Below are 19,956 nucleotides of genomic sequence, written 5' to 3'. Positions count from 1 at the left end.
TGAAAAATAATTTCTTTGCACTTCATGTAAAGTTTAGTATAAAAACTTTTAAAACGTGAAATTTGCTCTATACCTTGTCGGTATATTTAACGTACTAAACTGCGGTCACGCTGATCACCAACGACGAAAACGGGTGGAAAAAATCGCACGCAACGCGAAATTCCGTAATATTATTTAATTGACGGGGCAAACGCAAATTAGTTGAACATAAAAATCAACACAAATGGCTTTTAATGCAAGCAAGACACCTCTCTTGCGCGCTGTCTCCGTAAGTTTTGCTAACTTAACCAACAAAAATACAGGCAAAAAAATGATTCCGATAGTCGTGTTACGTAAATAGTAAAGTTGCAATTTAGCGTAATAATAATGCATTGCTGTTTGTTGATAGAAACGGGGATATGCCGTCTGCCCACGTCTGGTTGGTGATACCTCCCCCATCAGCGTAAATGTGCTGGACAACAAACTGGTGGTGGCCACAGCTGAAGCCTCAGTTCCCGTTTCGCGTGTCTCCATCGTGCTGCGGTAAGTTGCAGTTGCTCCTCGAGCTGAATGAAAGATTTAACTATTGATGATTTCTTTTGGACAGCGCTGGCTCTCGCAACGAGGCCTACGACACCCAGGGTGCTTCGCATCTGCTGCGTCTTGCTGGCAGCCTCAGCACACAGCGTTCCAGCGCCTTTGCCATTGCTCGTCACATTCAGCAGGTTGGCGGCACCTTGAGCGCTTGGGGAGATCGCGAATTCGTTGGCTACACTGTGGAGACAACATCCGAGAATATCGAGACCGGTCTGCGCTATCTGCAGGATCTGCTGCTGCCTGCCTTCAAGCCCTGGGAGCTCAAGGATAACGCCAAGACGCTGAAGAACCAATTGGATGCAGTGACCACAGAGGTAAGTCAGCAATCAATCTCTATTTAAATGAATCTCTTTATCTTTGCTTAATTGCAGCAACGCGCCATTGAGCTGGTGCACAAGGCTGCCTTCCGTCGCGGTCTGGGCAACTCCATCTACATCCCACGCTTCCAGCTGGCCAACATCTCCAGCGAGAATCTGCTGCACTATGTGGCCAACAACTATGCTCCCGGCTCCGCCGCCGTTGTGGGCGTTGGCATCGATAACAACACTCTGTCTGGCTTTGCCCAGAACTTGAATTTCCCAAGTGGCTCTTCGGGCAGCAAGAGCGCCAGCTCCAGCTACTATGGCGGTGATGCACGCAAGGACACCGCCGGACATCGTGCTGTGGTCGCTGTGGCCGGCGAAGGTGCCGCTGCCTCCAACGAGAAGGAAGCTTTGGCCTTTGCCATTCTGAAACAGGCTGTTGCCGGCAAACCCACCAAGCGTGGCAATCTGTCGGGTCTGTTCGGTGAGGCTGCCAACTGTGCTGGTGATGCGCCCGTCTCTGTGAAGGGTTTGAATGCCAGCTACACGGATGCCGGCCTCTTTGGCTTTGTGGCCTCGGCCGATAGCAAGGACATTGGCAAGGCTGTTGACTTTTTGGTGCGTGCTCTGAAATCGGGTTCGATTTCCGAGAAGGATGTGCAGCGCGGCAAGGCGGCGCTCAAGGCCAGCGTCGTGACCAAGTACTCCTCGGACAGTGGTCTGATCAAGGAGATCGGTCGCCAGGCTGCCCTCAATCGCACTGTCCTGGAAGCCGACGCTTTGGTCGCTGCCATCGATGGCATTTCGGTGCAACAGGTGCAGGCTGCTGCCAAGAAGGTGGCCGGCTCCAAGCTGTCTGTGGGCGCCATTGGCAACCTGGCCAATGTGCCCTACGCTTCTGAACTTAAGTAGATAATGTTGTAATACGCTGTAAATGTAATTTAATATCCATGCTGTGGATGGAGGCCGTCTAACGAAATAAACCTGTTGGAATTAACGAAAGCGATTTGTGAGAAGAACAAATTGGGGAAAAACTTGCACTAGATGTTGGAATATAATTGCAGAATTATTGTTATATTATAGTGAATTAATAGGCTTTTTTGATGACAATCATTTCTGTATTTCAGAAATCGAGAAAAGTAGTTCAAATATCTCTAAAGTAATTACAGAATCCCTTTTCGACATTGTAGTGAATTAGTTGAATTATTTATAGCTATCAAGTCTATTTTTAAAAATACAGGATGAGGGAAACATATAGCTTTACAAGCCTTATAATAAACTCTTCGACATCGCAGTGAATTAGTTGAGTTATTTATTGAATCAATTCTATTTTTTAAAAAGGCATGATTTACAATTTTTACATCAAACTCAGAACTATCCTTAAATAATTCCCCTTCTGCTGACAGAATTATTTCAGATTGCATAGCGAGTTTATATTAAATTGATATTACAACTTTTTAAAAGAAGACAATTTCAAAGACCTGAAATATGCTGAATTTAATTGGACAATTATTTCACATGAATTTTCACCTTTCAATTGAATTTACATAATAATTTATATAGAAACTCTTAACTATTGCACTCATTGCACATTCAATTAAACTGATTGGACTATAAAGGAATAAAATATTCCAAATATAATGGCATATTTACTATTTTATTACAATTATTTCCAAGATTAGATTAGAAGATAATAGCGCACATTTAATTCATATCTATATATCAAAGATTATACTATATGTATTATATGTATACACATATAGAGGTATAATATATAGTATCATATATACAATATACTGGCTTTGCAATATACTTACCTTACAATCTACTGACTATATAATATACTGACTTTACAAACTACTGACTGACAAAACTATGAACGTAACGCCCATCAATAAAAAGCTAGAAAGCTGAAATTTTCGAGAAATAGAATATCAACTTGATATTTGCAGAAATATATCTTAGTTCCCCAACTACAAATTGCTCAAATTATTGACGAACTGCGGTAGAACTTTACAGTTTATTTAAAATCGTGTTAGGAGCATTAAAGTTAAACATACACAGAGTCAATACGAGACTCTTATTTGGAATCAAAACTGAATATAGACATACATACATATAATATATATAACAATTGAGACGCTAGACCAGCAATACAATGATAATGGCCACAAAGAGCGCTATGATCACCAGCCAGTAACCGCAAGTGCTGTCGGTGCGATTGATTTGGCCAATGCTTCGAGTATCTCGCTGGACTCCAGACTCCACACGATCCATGGTATTCGAAAGATTATCCAGAATGTTGTTCTGATCCTCCACCTCATTACCTAGTACGGTGGCCAGTTCTCGTTGCCGTCCAATGGTCGCCGACAGCACCTCCAGGCCGCGATTTTGATTCTCTAGCATCTCCGCGTGCAATTGCTTCATGGACTCGGCATCCAGGTTACGATTTGGAGTTGGGTTTGAAGGGCCCGCATTTTGCCACACCGAGCTGGAGGAAAGCGCCGTTTGATCGGCACGTGTGCTGGTGTTGAATTTCGTGGTAATTACGCGCAACTCCGAAGTCAATTTATCCCAGTCGATGCGACGTTGCTGCAGCTCCGACTTGGGGCTAGTTTCCCAGGTGATGGCATTGTCCAGCACCACCTTGAGGTGGGCGACATCTTTGTTCAACTGTTCCAAGCCGGAATGTATGCTACCTGTGAGTTTCACGTATTCTGTGGAGTTGGGAGACGCCTCATGCTGGCGACGCTGATTCAACAGCACGAGCAATTGATGCCTCAAGCGCTCGCAACCTTCATATTCGATGTCCCTGCATATGAAATGTTGAACAATGCTGGCTATTCTAATCGCTGATGATTTGCTTACCATGAGTCATGATCCACTAGCGACATTTTGCGCCTTTTTAGTACATTTTATCAATTGCAACTGAAAAACTGCGTTGTTTTTTTTTGCTTATTGTTGAATGCGCGAGTCAGCTGATGATTAACAGCAACTGTTATTGTGCAGGGCTGCACAAACTGAAAATAGAGAGCAGCTCAATATTGTAGAATATACCGATCAGCTGTTTACTTAACACCTGCATCACTTTTTTAACAGTGATAACAAAAGCTACTCAAACGATTAGCTGGAGAAAACTGCTTTCGCAGTTTTATTTAATTTTTTAAAATTATCAATACATTTTCTCCTATCTATTCAAATAGCTTATGCTGCTGCAAATACGCGCAGCACCCAATCTACTTAACAGCGCTCATTTATGCGTTAACATCTTGCTACCGGTGTCGCTTTACATGCATTTGCAACACTAGCCAACTGTTATTGCCCTGTACAACACTGCAACCCAATCATTATTTACGTTATAAATAATTCCGTGCTCTGCCGTGTGAGTACGTTCTCGGTTCTTGCCAGCGTTTTTTGAATTGCAAATCGCCGTTACACGTTTTTTGAAAATACATGCAGTGGCCTATTGAACCGATTAGTCAGTTTGTTTGCTGAGCTATTTATTGTGAAAAGCACACGAAATTTCGTTACGTCATATAAGAAAAATTTCGGTGCCCTAAAGAAAAGTGTATGTGTGTGATATGTTGATTTACCGCAAGAGTGCAGCATAAGAAGTCAAGTCGCTCGCTACCTTTTTATAGAAGACGACGCGTGTTGCATGTGCATACACACACACACATACAAACAAGCGTACAGAAAGGAAATAAAGAAATACACGCATGCTACATATGTGTTTTGTAAGTGAGATGAACATAAATTTTTGTGAAAGAGAAAGGACATATCTAGAGTAGTCAGTGCGTAAATAGTCAGATGTGTGTGTGTATTTTGTAACTGTCGTTGATTTTTTCGGGGCATTTCATATTCACTTGTAATTGTGATTCGTAGGAAGTAAGATCTCTAGTAGTGTAAAATATATATATCTAAAAATAAAATAGTGTAATTCAATTTCAAATCGGAACCCTTCTAAAAAACCCGCCACCAATTCCAATAAAAAAGAAACAAAAAAAAACATAAGAAAACAGCAACAATAACAACGATAACAGCAAGCAAATCAACCGCACCGTAACGTAACGTCAATTGTCAACCGTTTATCGTAATAAGCAAATAGCGTAAGCCCTTACGTACCTCCCTCTCGATTTGCATGTGTGTGCGTTTGAGACAACAACAAGAACGGCAACTGCAGCTACAAAAGCAAGCAAGACAAATGCAACAACGATTTGGATAAAAGGTAAGTGAGTTTATTTGTTTGCTTATGTGTGTATAGCGACTACTCTAATTTTTGGAAACTCGCTTATGGGAAATGGAACTTTAGTTCGCGGGAGGAGGGGAAGGCAAATGTTTGTATGGTGGCGAATATTCTATGCATGCAACTCGTTTTTCCAGAGTTGATGAAGAACACACGCATCACACACACACACACACACACACACAGTAAACACATGTGCATGCAGCGGACAAACGTGTATTTGTGAGAAAAACCAGAAAATCGAAACCGGGAATTGGGTCAGTGTGTCAAACGCGCACAACATTCGCTGGCCGAAGAAGAAGCAGAGGTAGCGGATAGTAGGGAGGAAGGGGGAAAGGTTCTTCGAGAGTGGCTGCTGCTGTTTTAGCTCTAACTCTAAAACTTGTATTTTAGCTGCTTGTTCTTTTTCATTTAGTCAACACTTGACGCTAGAACAAGCAGACAAACAGCATCCAAATATATGTACACGTGTGTGTGTCGCTGTGTATGAGAACAGTCACATCGCTGCATAAGTGTGTGTGTGTCGGTTTGTCTGATTGTCATTCGCCGCGCGTGGTTTTTCTTTCGTTATACTCGCTCTCTGGCTCGCTCTTTTGTTCGGCCTGCGTTGATCTTGCACTCAACGTAACGCAACGCAACTAAAACGCAGCATTTACCTTGGGCGCTGCACTTGTCACGTCACGACTTGTCACGTCGTGCGTTCTCTGTCGCACTACGGGTTAGAGGTTTGTTTCTTATTGGAGTCTGTTTTTTTTTTGGGTAAACTTCTCTGAAATTATAGCCACACATTCACACACCTTTTGAAACACACACACATACACACTATTAAGTTGGCCAGTTAAGCGACTCTCGGGTCCGCTTTTCATGTTTGCTAATAAAATTATTACGATTTATCCAAGTGCTGCTAATGCGTTTTAAGGTCGAAAACTCAACTCAACGTCTAGTCGCCGCTCTGCTGACCCATTAAAACGTCTTTCACATGATATGCGCCGCTTACATTTCGCGCTCCATTTAACTAGGGTGGGAGAGGGAGGTGGTGTGTGTGGTTTACTGTTGATTTCTTCGTGATTTATTCTCAAATTATTTATTATACAACCCAAGCAAATATTCAAGTAACAAGCTAATCGACTAGCGCATACTCTAAAACTGAGATCAGCTTAAAACGTTATTTATAGACTCCTTGACACACAACTTTATTATGCCCTTTGCTGCCCATAATAAACAAGGCAGAACAGCAGCAGGAATGAGCAAACTCTCTGCTTTCAAGTGTGTGTGAGAGAGAGAAAGGTGTAGTGTAGTAGTAAAAACAACACGCAAGGCGAAGAAGTTTGCTCTATTTAAGGTTGCGGGTTTACTAGTCCAACTAGGAACTCTGTGCTTCCTGAATCGCCCACGCACATTGCAAAGCTCTCGCTCTCTTCTCTTTACCTTGGCGTACGCTCTCTTTTGAAAGAGCAGTGAGCGAAAGCTACGTTTTTTGGGGGATGTGCAAGGCACTGTTCTATGAATTTTGCACTTAAGAGAGCGCACAGAAAGTGGCTTTGATTTTTTGTGATTATCGTGTTGTTGTTTTTGGAGTGACGAGTGGAAGTGGAAGTGTTGGGAGTGGGAATGGGAGGACATGCGGCACACATTTGCATGTCGCGCTCTCCTGCTCTGGCGCAAGCATGCGGGATACGAGCGCAATGTTAACCTATATAAATTTTTTGTTGCTAATACGAGTACAACAACAGAGCCACCCTCACAGAGACGACGACGACGACGTTGACGTTGACGTTAACGTCGACAGCGACGTCTTTGGCTGCTGGCAGTTGAAGGTTCTTTTTATAATTTAAAACATTATTTCGTTTTTTTTTTGTATTTTCTTTTTTTAAGACGACGACGTGCCCGACGCAGCTGCGACGGGTCGCGTCGTCGGATCTGAGGAAGCTTTTGTAGCTGCGTTTGCTTTTGAATTTAATGTTAAGTATACGCATCAGTGAACTCAATTTAATTATCATGATTGTTTTTCTCGCTGCTCAAAAATTCAAATTTAGATTTTCCAACTTCACACACATAGAAACAGACGTACACACATGCATGCATACGTCCGGCTGTCGTTCTCAGCCACAGTTATCGAGATTTCCATCGTGGCGCTTATGTAATCGAGAGCTTTACACAAAAATGAAAAACACAAAAAAACGTGAAGTTGATAAAAGCGCTGGCCATAATTACGTGAATACGTTTGTCTCTCTGCTGCGTGTTTGTCTGTGTGTGTACGCCCTTCGCCCATTTTTTATCAGCACGTTATTTATGCGCCTCCGCCATGACAGATAGAACGACAGCCGCAGCAGCAGCAGCAACTACAACAACAACAACAGCAACAACAATAACTACAACAATGAGCATTTGAAGTGCAGCGTAGCGCAAAGAGAAAATAAAACTTCCAGTTGCTGCTCTTATTATTGTCGTTGTTGTTTTTGTTGTTTTTATAGAAACCAAAAGCCCAAACGAAAAGCAATTAAGTCGCCATGGCTCATTGCACAATAAGCAAAGAATCAAAAAACTAAACGCACGCAGCGACAGCGACTGAGAGCAGCGGCAAAACATAACTGTGTTTGCTTGGCCAGCCATAGCGCACAGACGTCAACGTCGACGTCAGCGTCACGCCAGAGCGAGAGCGCTAGTGTATGTGTGGGGGAGGGGAGCAGTGCTGCTGGTGGTGGGTGTGGGAGTGGAAGTCCAAAGCGCGAGAGTTAAAGCGGCTACTGCTGCTGCTGCCGATTGTTGTTGTTGTTGTTGTTGCTGTTGTCATTGGTATTTGCTGCTGCTTAATAAATAGGCCAAATATGTAATATCGCTAAAATGTGTTTATTGTAATCTTTTTTCACACACACACACATTCACGTCCACATGCATAGGCACTCTCTCACACGTGCATTGCATCCCTCGTTGCGTTGTCGGCAAACACTCACAACGTTAAGAGAGAGAGCGCCAACCAACAAAAAAGAAGAGAGCGCAAGCACACGAAAAGAAGTACGAACAGTGGAATGCCGAACGAGACACGACGACGACGACAACACGAAGTGCGCGACGTTGGCGTCGCTGGCGCAGCTGCAGCGCTGCCCGCTATGTATGGGGGCCGCCGCCTGAGTTGAGTTGGTCGACGTTTCGTTAGCTGTTGTCGGCTGAGTCGTTGTTCTACCGTCGTGATTGCAACACTTCTGCTTCTGCCACACACACTCTCGCCGCCGTCATAGAAGCCGTCGCAGGTTCGCAGTTCGCAGTTTTTCGCAGTCGCAACGTTTTTCACGTTTTTGTCGGTTTTTTGTTCACAATAATATTCTCCTACAACGTTGACGTTGGCGTCGCAGTCGTCGTCGTAGCAGCAGCAGCAACTCGTACGTTAGACGACATTTCAGCGTGTGTGCGTTTGTGTGTGTGTGTTTGTGTTTTTCCTGTATGTGTGTGAGTGTGTGCCAGTTTTCGTGCGTTCTGTGCTGCAACAACACAGCAACGAGAACAACACTAACAACAACAACAGTTACCACACAAGCAACGTCGTGTTTAAAAATATAAACTGCGTTTTTTTCGCCAAAAAAGCCATAAAAAATAAGGTTTTTTTTAAAGCCAGGCCAAGCAAACCAGACAAAAGTCAACGACAGCAACAACAACAACAAATCATAATAAAACAACTACAAAAAAATAGTATTTCGGCCTGGTCAAGAGCCAGAAAGCCAGCCCAGAACCCAGACGAGCGACAAAAACAGAAAGCAGCGGCACAACTACACACAAACATACATATATATGTATATGTATGTATTCATGTACACTCATATGTGCTTCTATCAAAAATTGTGTGTGAACGTACTTGATTTTGGGATAGTTGTTGTTCTTGTTGTTGCAGTTGTCATTGTTGCTGCTTTTTCGCCAGAAAAACAAAAAAATTATGAAATATAAGCAAACGCGGGAAGTAGGAAAAGCTTGGCAAGGAAAACTCAGAAACACACACAAGCGAATCACATTTTATGCGTGACACACAAAAAATTTGTTGTTTTCAAATTGTTGTTGTTGAATTGAAACAATTTTTGTGTATACCAAAGCACAAGTTTGCCCTTCCCCCCGCCCCCCGAGTTCCGCTATTGGCCAAACGCCGCCCACATTCCCCCGGCACAGCACACAAATAGTCACAGAGCCATCGACGACTCTCTCTCTTTCATCCTCGTCCGTCGTCGTCCTCGTCCTCGTCCTCGCAGCGTCGTCCCTAGTGTGTTGCCATTCGTACACGTTGCGTATACGTAACGTAATGGCCATAAACAACAACAACTATACACACACATACACATACACAAAGGCAACTCGGTATCCGTTATACCCCGAGAAGACTCTCTCGCTCTTTTGCTGCCTCCCTCTTTTACGTCCTTCCCCTCCCCTTCTCGCCTTGCGCTCTGAAGTTTCTCGTATGCAGAGCGCATAGAAATTTCGTTTATTTTCACGTTGGCATTTTGACTGCCCTTTGATGAGTTGATAAACGAGCCCGAGATTAAACCCTGTCCTCCTCCCCTTCTCTTAATCCTAACCCAACTCTGAACACACACACATACACACACACACACTTACGCACGCACATTGCTGACCCACAAATATGTGATAAAAGAAGAAACGAGCAGAATTATTTATTCAATTTTCCAACTCTCTTTAAAGCGCACGCGTTTTTCGGTACAACAACCACAAAACCACAATAATAATAATAATTGTTATAATAATTATAATAAACAAGCTAAAAAAAAGGTGCTAATATATTTTTAAACAGCCATAAAAAATTATTTGGCTCAAAGGTGGCACAAATATTTGTTTGCCCTCAAAAGTAAAAAAAAAATAATAGAAATTAAAAGTGCGGAAAGTTTTCAACTGCAGCAAGCGAGAAAAGGAAAAGCCCCACAGCAATAAGGTAAAAATGCAATCTAAAAATATTTTTTTATATTTTATTTAGTTGCATTCCGTGTTGAAAAATCAAATCAAAAAGAGTCGCCAACAGTTTCGAAATAACCCACGCGGTCTCTCTCTCTTCTTCTTCCTCATCGACATCGACATCATCATCAGCATTTAGCATCATCTTCTCATTTCCCTGACTCTCGACTCGACTCGCGTTGACTAGGAAACGTGTCGCCAGGGACTTTGGGACCCCGGGCGGGATGACAACTGTGGCAACATTGTTGTCCGTCTTTCTGTCTGTCGACGTCTTCCGAAGTGAAGAATAAGGGGTGTGACAGTCTGTGAGTCTCCCAAAATGTGCTTCGGATTTTCTTTTTTTTTTGTTATAGATTACTTGCCGGGGAAACGCGAGCGAACAGATTTGATTAAAAGATGAGAACTTAACCAAAAAGGTTTTCCGCTTACAAATTACTTGCAAGTTATTCAGCGAAAGGAATTAAATGACGAGCTTCAAGTTGTTAATAAAATTAGCATATCATAAATATTCTAAAAATTAGCTTGGATCTACAAGAAGTGTCATTTTTTAGAAAGTAGGGTTTCTTTTTTCTAAATAAATAAGTCGGAAATATGCAGGATAACATAAATTAATAAATGGGTGTTAATTACTCAATATGCATTTTAATAGGGCTCAAAATTTGCATAAGGAAATTGGACTTCAAATTATAAGGAGTTAATTTACAAAAAAGAAATCCCTAGTGAGCCAATTGCACTAACAAATGTGAAGAAAAAAAATATTTTAGAGCTAGTTTAACTTTAAAATATCAATACTTTCAAAATAAAATAAAAATAATATATAATATACTAAATTAATAATAAAATCAGATTTCAATATAAAACTATATAATATATTTTAAATAAAAGCAGTAAGCTATTTGTTTCTTATTTGAACATATCAAAAAATCGATTTTTATAAACTTTCATTATTGATTCACATTTATTATATTAAAAATTAAAAAAAAATAATGAAATGCCAAACCTACTTGTTAGTATATTTAAATTTGAAGATATTTTGGTCTATAAAGGGACGTTTTAATGAAATTAAAGAAAGTCAATATATACTGGATTTGGTATTTTATTTATATAGTATTTTTTATCGAACATTCAATATTATTTTAATGGAATGTAATATACTACGTTTAGTATTTTTAGCGAGAAAGTAAACCCCATAAGCAAACAAAATATAGATTCAGCATATTAGTTTATTTAGTATTTTTAGGGGAAGGAAGTCCCAAAAAATATAAAATTATAAATTATAATTATCAGAATGGAATGGCGGAATGAAACATAATATACTAGATTTATTATTTTGGGTATTTAGTATTTTTAAGGGAAGTCAACCCTAAAAGCGAACATTCAATATTTCATTAGAATATAATATTCTAGATTTAGTATTTTTATGAAAAAGTAAACTCACCATTTACTATGTATATTAGTTAATTTGGTATTTTCAGGAAGATTTAGGAACATTCAATATTTGAATGGTAAAATTACTTTTATATATGTATAAATAATATAACATTCACTATTATTTGCATTAGGCTTACAAATTCATACATTCCAAAACTGGGAACTGGGATTTCTGTAAAACCCAAGTTTCAGTCGGGAAAACTGCTTTTCCAATATTGCTCAAAGTTGTGTGGTTTAAAAGCCTTTTGATAGTAATAACAATAATCATTTATTATCCTCGTTGTTCAATGTCTAGCCTAGCACCCGTTATGTTCACACCTGCTGGGAGTAGAGTGAGAGAGGGGGAAGAGAAAAGCAGCCAGCAGCATTCACAGACACCCTGTAGATAAATCTAAAATTAAATGCGCCGCTCTGCGGTCGTCTTCAATTTTCATTGCTTTGCTCGTCGCTGTCGTCGTCGTCGTCTCCGACGTGTTGTCGATTCGCTTTGCTTTTGCATTTTGTCGCTAGGCCACAAACGCCAAATCTGTGTTACTTTAGAGATTTTCTAAAGTACTTTAGCCTGACTGCTGTCGAGTGTGAGTGTGTGTTGTGTGTGTGTGTAGCATATATGTTTTCATTTAATTTTGAGCCAAAAAGATTCAGTTTTATTTTTCGTTTTGTATTTGTGTTTTTTTTTTGTTTCGTCTTGGCGCTCGTGCCAAAAAATAAGTCGTTGCTGTGTTTAGCTCTCGAGAGTTTTGTCGTCGCGGCGACATTGGCGACAGCTGTTGAGACTGCCTGCGGCGGGTGGCAGGAGGGAGGTGGAGAGAGGAGGTGGGGGATGCCGAAGGGGAGAAGCCAGCTGACACGCCCCGGGAGCTGCCGTCGCTGCTGTTGTTGTTGTTGCTGCTGTTGCCGTTGGTCATAAAAATAAAATGACTTCGAGCTGTTATCGAAACGCTTTTTGGGGCTATATTTGAACTGCTACGCAAAACGGCATAAAACTTATATACAATGTGGAAAATCTGCGCCCCAAAGCCAAAAACGAGAAGAAAAACACCAACAAACACAAACAAAATATAATATATTAAAATGAATATGCCTAAAAGCGCTTAGAGAGATGTATGCGATGAGTTTTCGTCGGTTTGTTTTCCCTCGTTTCGGGCATAACTTTGACTTTCAATTGCTGGCAATGATCCAGGAAATGGCAAAGTCGCCTCTTCCACTCGCTCCCTCTCTTTCTTATCCCCCTTCTCTGTCTCACTTTCTTGGCTGCCTTTTTTTTCCGTAATGTGCCCAATGAACTTCAGGTTGCGCCCACATGCAAAATGTGACCCAACTGTTTGCAGCGTAGCGTGCAGGCCCCAAAAAAAAGTCTGGTCATTTGGACCGCAACACCTGCACCTATAATATAGCCAAGGTATAGAAAGAGAGAGCTATACACCCACCTGGCGACCTAATCTCCATTTGGCGACCATAAATAGACTCGCTCTCGGACCGTTGCACGCACTGCGCTAGATTTCAGATTCAGTTTTCAGTTTTTTCAGTCCGTTTTTTGTGGGTCTGCTGCGGGTCTTTTATTATTACGGCCAACAGTCGTCGCAGTTAAAGGCCCCCAATTACAGCTTGTTTTAACTTTTGTTGCGCTCTCTCTCACACACACTTCTCAAATGTCTCTTTCTATTCAATTCATTCAGCTTTTTTACAACTCTCAGCCGCTTCATTCATGCATTCAAACACACAAAGTTAATATTAGTTATCTGCATATTTTCACGGTTTCAAATCGTTCTGCCCACCAGCAGCGGATATACACACACTCACACACACTAGACTCTCACACACACTCACACAATACATACACTCACACACTCACTCGATAGTCGCTGATGTGTGTTGAGAACTGTGGCAGCCACCTGACCAAATTTTCAACAATGCTTTTGCGGGCAACAACGTCAGCTTGGGATTAGCACATAGAATAGAATACGACAGATACGATGACTAGACTAAGTGGAAAAAACTACAAATAGCATTTCAGCTATATATTATACATATGGAAATTGGGTTATATATTCTCATGCATATCATCGAACTCAAGCTATTTATGCACATTGCTTTTTAATCGAAAATCAAATCAAATCGAATACATTTTGCATATATTTATTTTCATGAATTGAAGTGAAATTTAAATTTATTTTGTACTACAATTTATTGCATATTCAAAATGTTATTCTATTAAATTATGTTTGTTTTATGTGGCTTCTTCTTTTTGTGTATACATTGCATTTAAATGCATTATAAATTTCATTGTGTGTATTTTGCGTTTTCTTCCAAATTTATTGACTTGCTTATCTCATTTTGATTGTGTTTATTTATTTTTTGGGTATTTTATGTTCATAATTCTTCATTGAAAGTTAATTAAATTTGGCATTTTGTAAGATTGATGAATGCTTTTTGCAGCTATGCAAAAATAAGAATTTACATGCGTTTCGCTTTTAGCTATATTTCCTCCCACACACACTTGAATTTCCTTCTCTCTCTCTCTCGCTCTCTGCTTATTCTAAATTCAGTGTTAAAATATATATTCATTATCTATTGAGATCGCATCTCTTTAATCGTTTCGCTCCGCTTTTGCCGTGTCTGTCTGTCTGTCTGTGCTTTTTTGTGTTTCCGGTGATGATTCGGCATTCATAATTGAGTTATTCATTCGCTGTCATTATTCACGATATTAAGCAGCTGTGCTAATGACATCCATTGATCTGCCCCGATGTGAAATTACGTTCGCAATTCGATTATGAAATCGCCCCCAACTGCTGACGCGTAATTAACTCAATTTTCACATTGTGTTTACGCGATTTTCCAATTATGCGGTCTCTTTCTTTTTCAATTTTTTAATGAGGGAAATTCGGTTAGAGTAACAGCTTGTAGTATTTTAGTTTTGTTTTAGTATTTAATCAATTCAGTATTTACTCGTATTAGTCTTTATGCAGTTTTTTAATTTGTAATGCAGGAAACAGTATTTTAGAATTTAGTATTTATTTCAGTATTTGTCTGTATTCAAGTATATTTTTAGTATTTTTTCAATTCAGCATTTATTTGTATTATTTATTTATTTTTATGTAGTTGGTTTCTATTTTATTTTTAATTAGTAATGCAGGAAATTCAGTAACAGTATTTTAGTACTTAGTACAGTATTTGTCCATATACAAGTATATATTTAGTATTTCCTTAATTGCGTTTTTATTTGTTAGTATTCAGCCAGTACTAAATTCATTTTTAATTGTTAATAAAGGAAATTCGGTTAAACTAACATCAAGTAGTATTTTAGTATTTATTTCGTTTAGTATTCATGTAAATTTTAAGTATTTAATTAATTCAGTATTTAGATGTTAGTATTATGTATGCAAATAGTTATGCAGCTGGCTACTATTTTACTTTTAATTTTCGATGCAGAAGGTATGGTCAGACTAACGGCAAGTAGTATATTATAATATTCTGTCTAGAATTTTTGAAGTATGTGAAGTATGAAGTATGAAATTCAGTCAGATTTAATCCGCTCGGTATTTATTTGTGTATTCGTTTTTAATGAAAGAAATTATGTTGCAGTAACATCTCGTATTTATTTAGTATTTAGTTTAGTTCACTATTTTTCAGTATAAAAGTATTTTTAGTATTTTCGTTTTTATTTCTTAGTATCAATGTATTTAATTTGTAATAACGTTAACCGTCCTTTCTAACATATTTAGTATTAGTATTTTAGTATTAAATTTAGTTTAGTTTATTAATTTCGTATTTTAGTATTTATCTAATGGAGTATTTATTTAGTACTCAATTAAAATCGGTATTTATTTGCAAGTACTTAATGCAGTATTTCATTTGTCAAAATTTATTATTATTTTTATTTAATAAACGAATTTAGAAAACTAATATTTCAGTATTTAATTAATTCACTATTTGTCATTATTTATTTAGTATTTAATGCAGTTTAACAGTATTTAATATAGTATATTAAGCATTGAGAAAGACGCGAGCAAAACTTCCGCTTAAAAGCAGCTACGCTAGACGTCGCGTATGCATATTTTAAATATATATTTTTCGCCAACTTTACTTTTTATGTTAGTTTTTTATGACTTGCAACTTTGCGCTGCATGTGGGTGCACAGCGAAGTGAGTCGAGTTGAGATGAGAGAGTGTGTTGAGCAAGTGAGTAGAGAGTGAGTTTATCTAAAACTGTATTTAGAGACTCTTGCAGAACTTAATACACAAAAGAAATGCAAAATAGAAATGTGTATTATTTTACTAAGAAATTTGCTTGTTTCACTTTGAAATTAGATTTTTCACAAATCACAACAACTGGGACACAGACAGAATGAGAGAGGGAGAGGGAGAGGGAGAAAGAGAGAGACTGAGGCGGACAGTCGGACAAATAACTTGCTAAATAGTTGAGGCGCAAATTTGTAACGAGCCAAAAAAAAAAGAAGGAATGAAAAACAAACGCTGCTGCTGAAACAAAAGCGAAAATGTTGGCTGGGTTTTTGCCTAAATGTTGGCTGCAGGTGAATTTCAAGTGGCAAAGAAAGGAGAGGAGAGTGAAGAGAGGTGTTGAGAGGGTGGGGGAAGGGGAAGCAAGACGTGTCTATACATCAGAGCATGCAAATGCTGTGTTGGTAGAAGGCGGCGCAGTTTGTCGAGTTGCTTGATTGAAGTGCAAGCGGAAAATGCAAAAGGAAGAAAAAAACAGCAGCAGCTAGAGACGCTTTTGATGACGTGCTCTCAGCTGCGCTTTTTCACTTTAACACACGCACACCCACATAGCACCTACACAACCTTTTCCTCCCTCTCTCTCTTTGTTTTTCTCAACTTCTCTCTCTTTGGCTCGTTTTGCATTTTAATTTTATGCCTGGCCTAAGAAATGAAAGCAGCACAAAGCAAAGGCAGCTGTGTCTACAAAAATAGTTGGCAGCCCTTCTGCATTCACATCATCCCCCACCTCTCCCTTCAAACGACTCCCTACCCCTACCCCTACCCTCCTCCCTAGTGCCTCATCTGTGCCCAAGTCACACTTTTAGGCCATTTCTTTTCGCTTTACGTTTGCTCTGTGTGTTGCCTTTTACAGCGTTGCTTTTTCATGATTGCATTTCTTGCTGGCTGCTGCTTTTGGTTTTTTTATAGCTCCCCTCGCAGTCGCTAATAAATTTGCATATTCTACCGCGTTCGTTCGTCTTCTTCGAGAGCACCTTGTGTGCGCACATTACGCATACGCAGCGTGTGCAACCCGAAAAAAGAACACGACGCTCGTTGAAATTGTTTTTTAATGACTTAATTTGGCGCAGCATTTAATAGATGTAACCACAACTTGTCCCTGGGTATATCAAATACCACTTAAATCCTTTAAAGCGCACAGAGAGAGGGGGCGTGGCTTATGCGCCTAGCCATCGCTCATACGCAGCGTTGTCTCTCTGTGCTGTGCGGCAATAAATCATCTGCCAAATGCTTGGCTAACTTTTCAACCGCACAGCCCAAAAGGGGGTGGAAGAAGAGGGGGGAGGAGGAGATGAGGGGGGAGGAAATTTGGGTGCTGCTTGCGTGACAGATTTTTGTGTACATTTTGCGGAATATATTGATTCAGAGGAAAGTCTTCTTTAAGTTGCAATGCTGTGCAAATATTGGACCCCCAAAAACCCAATACAAATACGCAGTTGGACACACGACACGGAAGAGTGTGTTAGTATGTGTGTGTGTGTGAGTGTGTTACATACACACATATCAAACAATTTAACGCTGCTGCTGTAGAAAAAGTTTCATTGTTTCGAACGACGACGATGAACAGAGAACTTTTGCTTTGGCTTTGTAGTTTGTCGTTTCCCTTTTGCGAGGATTATGGATTTTTGCCGCTCGTCAAGCCTCATCATGATGATGTTTGTCTGTTGGTATGTCTGCCACAGCCACGTTACACCGCCTCCCCGTTCCCCCCTTCTGTGCCTAGCCTGCGCTTCTCGTATCTGTTCGCTACAATTTCCTTTCACTTGACTGACACCCAAAGCAGCAGCAAGCAGCAAACAGCAGAGGCAGCAAACGTCCTCGTGCTCGTCCTCGTCTGTGTCCTCGTCACACTCACACACACACACACACTCTCACACACACACATTCGTATAACATCCCCACGCTTCGCTCTCAAGGATTGTGTAACATATTTCTGGCCCTTTTGTTGCTTGCTTGTATTTTCGCCTTTTTTTTATTTTTGGTAGGAGATGTTAGGTGAACTGGCAGCCACTTCCGGCGCGCTGTCAGTCAGCATCTGCCTCGTATGTATGTGTGTGTGTTGTCCTATGTGTGTGTGTCCTGTGTATGTATGTGTTCTTTCACTGTGCCATTTTTGCGCTTTCTCGTATTACACTTGACTTGGCTGCTGTCGCTGCTGTCTGCTTGGCCGCAACTTCAATTGACCTTTGACTGAGTGCTTCTTTCCACCTCCTGCTGATGTCCTCTGCTTGTTTGGCCCGCATTTTTGCCCAAGTTATGCGGCAGCACGCGCCTGGGATTTTGCTTTTAGCCTTGTTTGCTGTTGGGATTTAGCTGGTGCTGTTGCTGCCGAAAAAGAGTTCAACTCTTGAGCTTTTGGCTAATTGTTCTTATGTGACTTACATACGCTTATCAGCTTGTCGCCATGCCCCGGTTTCCCTTCCTTACCTTTCTCCTTCCTCTGCCTTTCTCCCTTTTTACCTGCTGCTTCCTGTTGAGGCGTTGCTTCCTTTCCTTTACCTTTACTTTACTTTTTACCCAACGTTACGTTACGTTTTTCTGTGTCAGCATTTAAGCTTTTATCAGTCTTTGACTATCGCTTGCCTTGGCTCTTTGCTTTACCTGTCCCACGTTGCTGTCTCTCTGCTTTCCCCTCCCTCCCTCTCTCTCTCTTTCCCCTTTCTGGCTTGTGTTTTATTTCGGCAAGGACACGTCGCAGGTGAGCGAAAAGCATTTCACTATTTTTATCTAGAACTTTGCGTGTGTTGTGTGTGTCTCTCTATATGTGTGTGTCTCTCTGTGTGTGTGCGTCTCTGTGTGTGCGTCTCTGTGTGTGCGTCTCTGTGTGTGCGTCTCTGTGTGTGCGTCTCTGTGTGTCTCTCTATATGTGTGTGTGTGTTCGTCTCGTGTGGGCAGTTTAGTTTTTACCCTGTGGGGCAGAGGATGCAGCTCCTTTCCGTGGTTATTTCTGCTGCTATCTGTGCCAACTCAAGCGCCCACATTTTGCCATTTTTATAGGTCAAATGTTGCACTCGCTTTCGTCTCCCCTACTTCTCCCTCTTCCCTTTTCCTTCTCCACTTTTTTAGGTTCACTTTTTCTTTCGCACTTCTTCGTTTGACCGTCTGGTTATTCAATAGTTTGACGCTTACTAATTGCATTGCCCTAATTGCCCAAGTTGCGCTTGAATTGTGCCAAAAAACATAATAAAAATACAGCAAAATTGTTGTTGGCGCTTCTCTCTCTCTCTCATCTCTCAGTTCTCAGTGTGGAATGTTTGAATGTTGTTTTTGGGGCAGCTCCCGGAATTGTTGCATGGTTGAATCTGATTTCGGTTGCGCCCTGCAGCCAATCGAAATGCTGTACATCAAGGCTAAAATGCTTGTTCTATATACCAGAAGTATCTGTGTATCTGTGAATCTGTGTGAAGTTCATTTAGATTGCATTTCCCAAATACTTATTTGATGAGCACATCAGGACTGTGCAATTTCGGATGAGCCATTGCCATCAATATCTTCCCAGTTCCCAGTTTCCAGTTACGTTGCCGGTTTGCACAATCAACGAAAGTATGTTTGGTATTTGCTGTTTGCTGTTTGCTCTGTGCACTTTAGATAAAACGTTTTGATAGTGATTAAAAGCGACAAGTACTCTACTTAAAATCACTGAAAATCCTAGTAAATCTCAAAGTATAGTGATTTAGTATTATTGAAAGTAATGTATTAATGATTGGTGATTAGTGTTCTCTGGCTTACGATAAGAATTATCGATAGTATTTTTGTACGAATTATTAAATTAAAGTATCTATAGATTAGAAATTGATTTACAATCTAGTGTAAATTTACTATTATTGGCTGCCTTGGGCTTTAACTAAATTATTAAATACAAAGAGGACACGCTTAGATAACGCCAAAACTTTGCTAATTATAGATCACAAATTAATTTCAAATATATTCCTAGTTTCTAATATTTTTCTAGTATTCCGTATATATTTCTTTAAATCGATCATATTTGAATGTGATATGATAATAAAATAGTATTAATTAAAAGAAAAAATCCAAGAATCCAAGAAATTCATATTCATTCTATAAATCCGTCTTTCGAAAATGCATAATTGGATTATGAATTCGCTTTTTTGCACAGACGCAGTTCAATCTTCATTGCAAATGCATTTCTTTAAGCACATTAATCAAATATATTTGTACATACTCGTATAACACACGCAACTCGAAAATA

General features: G+C 40.0%; 3 protein-coding genes across 13 annotated transcripts in view; 2 read left to right on the top strand and 1 right to left on the bottom strand.

Annotated features, from left to right (window-relative positions):
- Positions 1-88: 88 nt before the first annotated feature.
- On the top strand, positions 89-1,880 carry LOC133846350 (cytochrome b-c1 complex subunit 2, mitochondrial). Its single transcript, XM_062281290.1, has 4 exons — positions 89-268; positions 389-522; positions 587-890; positions 948-1,880. The coding sequence occupies exons 1-4, from the start codon at positions 224-226 to the stop codon at positions 1,788-1,790; spliced, it is 1,326 nt and encodes a 441-aa protein (XP_062137274.1). The 5' UTR covers positions 89-223; the 3' UTR covers positions 1,791-1,880.
- Positions 1,881-2,879: 999 nt separating this feature from the next.
- On the bottom strand, positions 2,880-3,905 carry LOC133845848 (syntaxin-8). Its single transcript, XM_062280448.1, has 2 exons — positions 3,747-3,905; positions 2,880-3,690 (listed from the first exon to the last, which is right to left on the bottom strand). Exons 1-2 carry the CDS (start codon positions 3,770-3,772, stop codon positions 3,021-3,023), a joined length of 696 nt encoding a protein of 231 aa, XP_062136432.1. The 5' UTR covers positions 3,773-3,905; the 3' UTR covers positions 2,880-3,020.
- An 833-nt stretch (positions 3,906-4,738) lies between these two features.
- LOC133845847 (protein boule) overlaps positions 4,739-19,956 on the top strand; it is a 34,398-nt gene continuing 19,180 nt past the window's right edge. For 5 of the 11 annotated variants that reach the window (XM_062280436.1, XM_062280442.1, XM_062280440.1 and 2 more), the window contains exon 1: positions 4,739-5,106. The gene's annotated coding sequence lies outside the window, so the exon portion shown is untranslated. Of the gene's footprint in view, positions 5,107-10,037; positions 10,055-19,956 lie in introns of those variants that run through there. The other 6 variants (XM_062280438.1, XM_062280446.1, XM_062280444.1 and 3 more) reach the window with 2 other exon arrangements.

Source organism: Drosophila sulfurigaster, chromosome 3, assembly GCF_023558435.1.
Source record: "Drosophila sulfurigaster albostrigata strain 15112-1811.04 chromosome 3, ASM2355843v2, whole genome shotgun sequence".
Lineage (NCBI taxonomy): Eukaryota > Metazoa > Arthropoda > Insecta > Diptera > Drosophilidae > Drosophila > Drosophila sulfurigaster.
The sequence above is the reverse complement of the archived record's forward strand: the minus strand, read 5'-3'. Positions and strand labels throughout refer to the sequence as shown.

Bases quoted from the DNA above. Each gene is read 5' to 3' on its own strand.
- LOC133846350 (XM_062281290.1), top strand. From the start codon at position 224: ATGGCTTTTAATGCAAGCAAGACACCTCTCTTGCGCGCTGTCTCC. The intron at 523-586 runs GTAAGTTGCAGT...TCTTTTGGACAG, and splicing joins CGTGTCTCCATCGTGCTGCG to CGCTGGCTCTCGCAACGAGG. The intron at 891-947 runs GTAAGTCAGCAA...GCTTAATTGCAG, and splicing joins TGGATGCAGTGACCACAGAG to CAACGCGCCATTGAGCTGGT.
- LOC133845848 (XM_062280448.1), bottom strand. From the start codon at position 3,772: ATGTCGCTAGTGGATCATGACTCATG. The intron at 3,691-3,746 runs GTAAGCAAATCA...TTTCATATGCAG, and splicing joins CTAGTGGATCATGACTCATG to GGACATCGAATATGAAGGTT.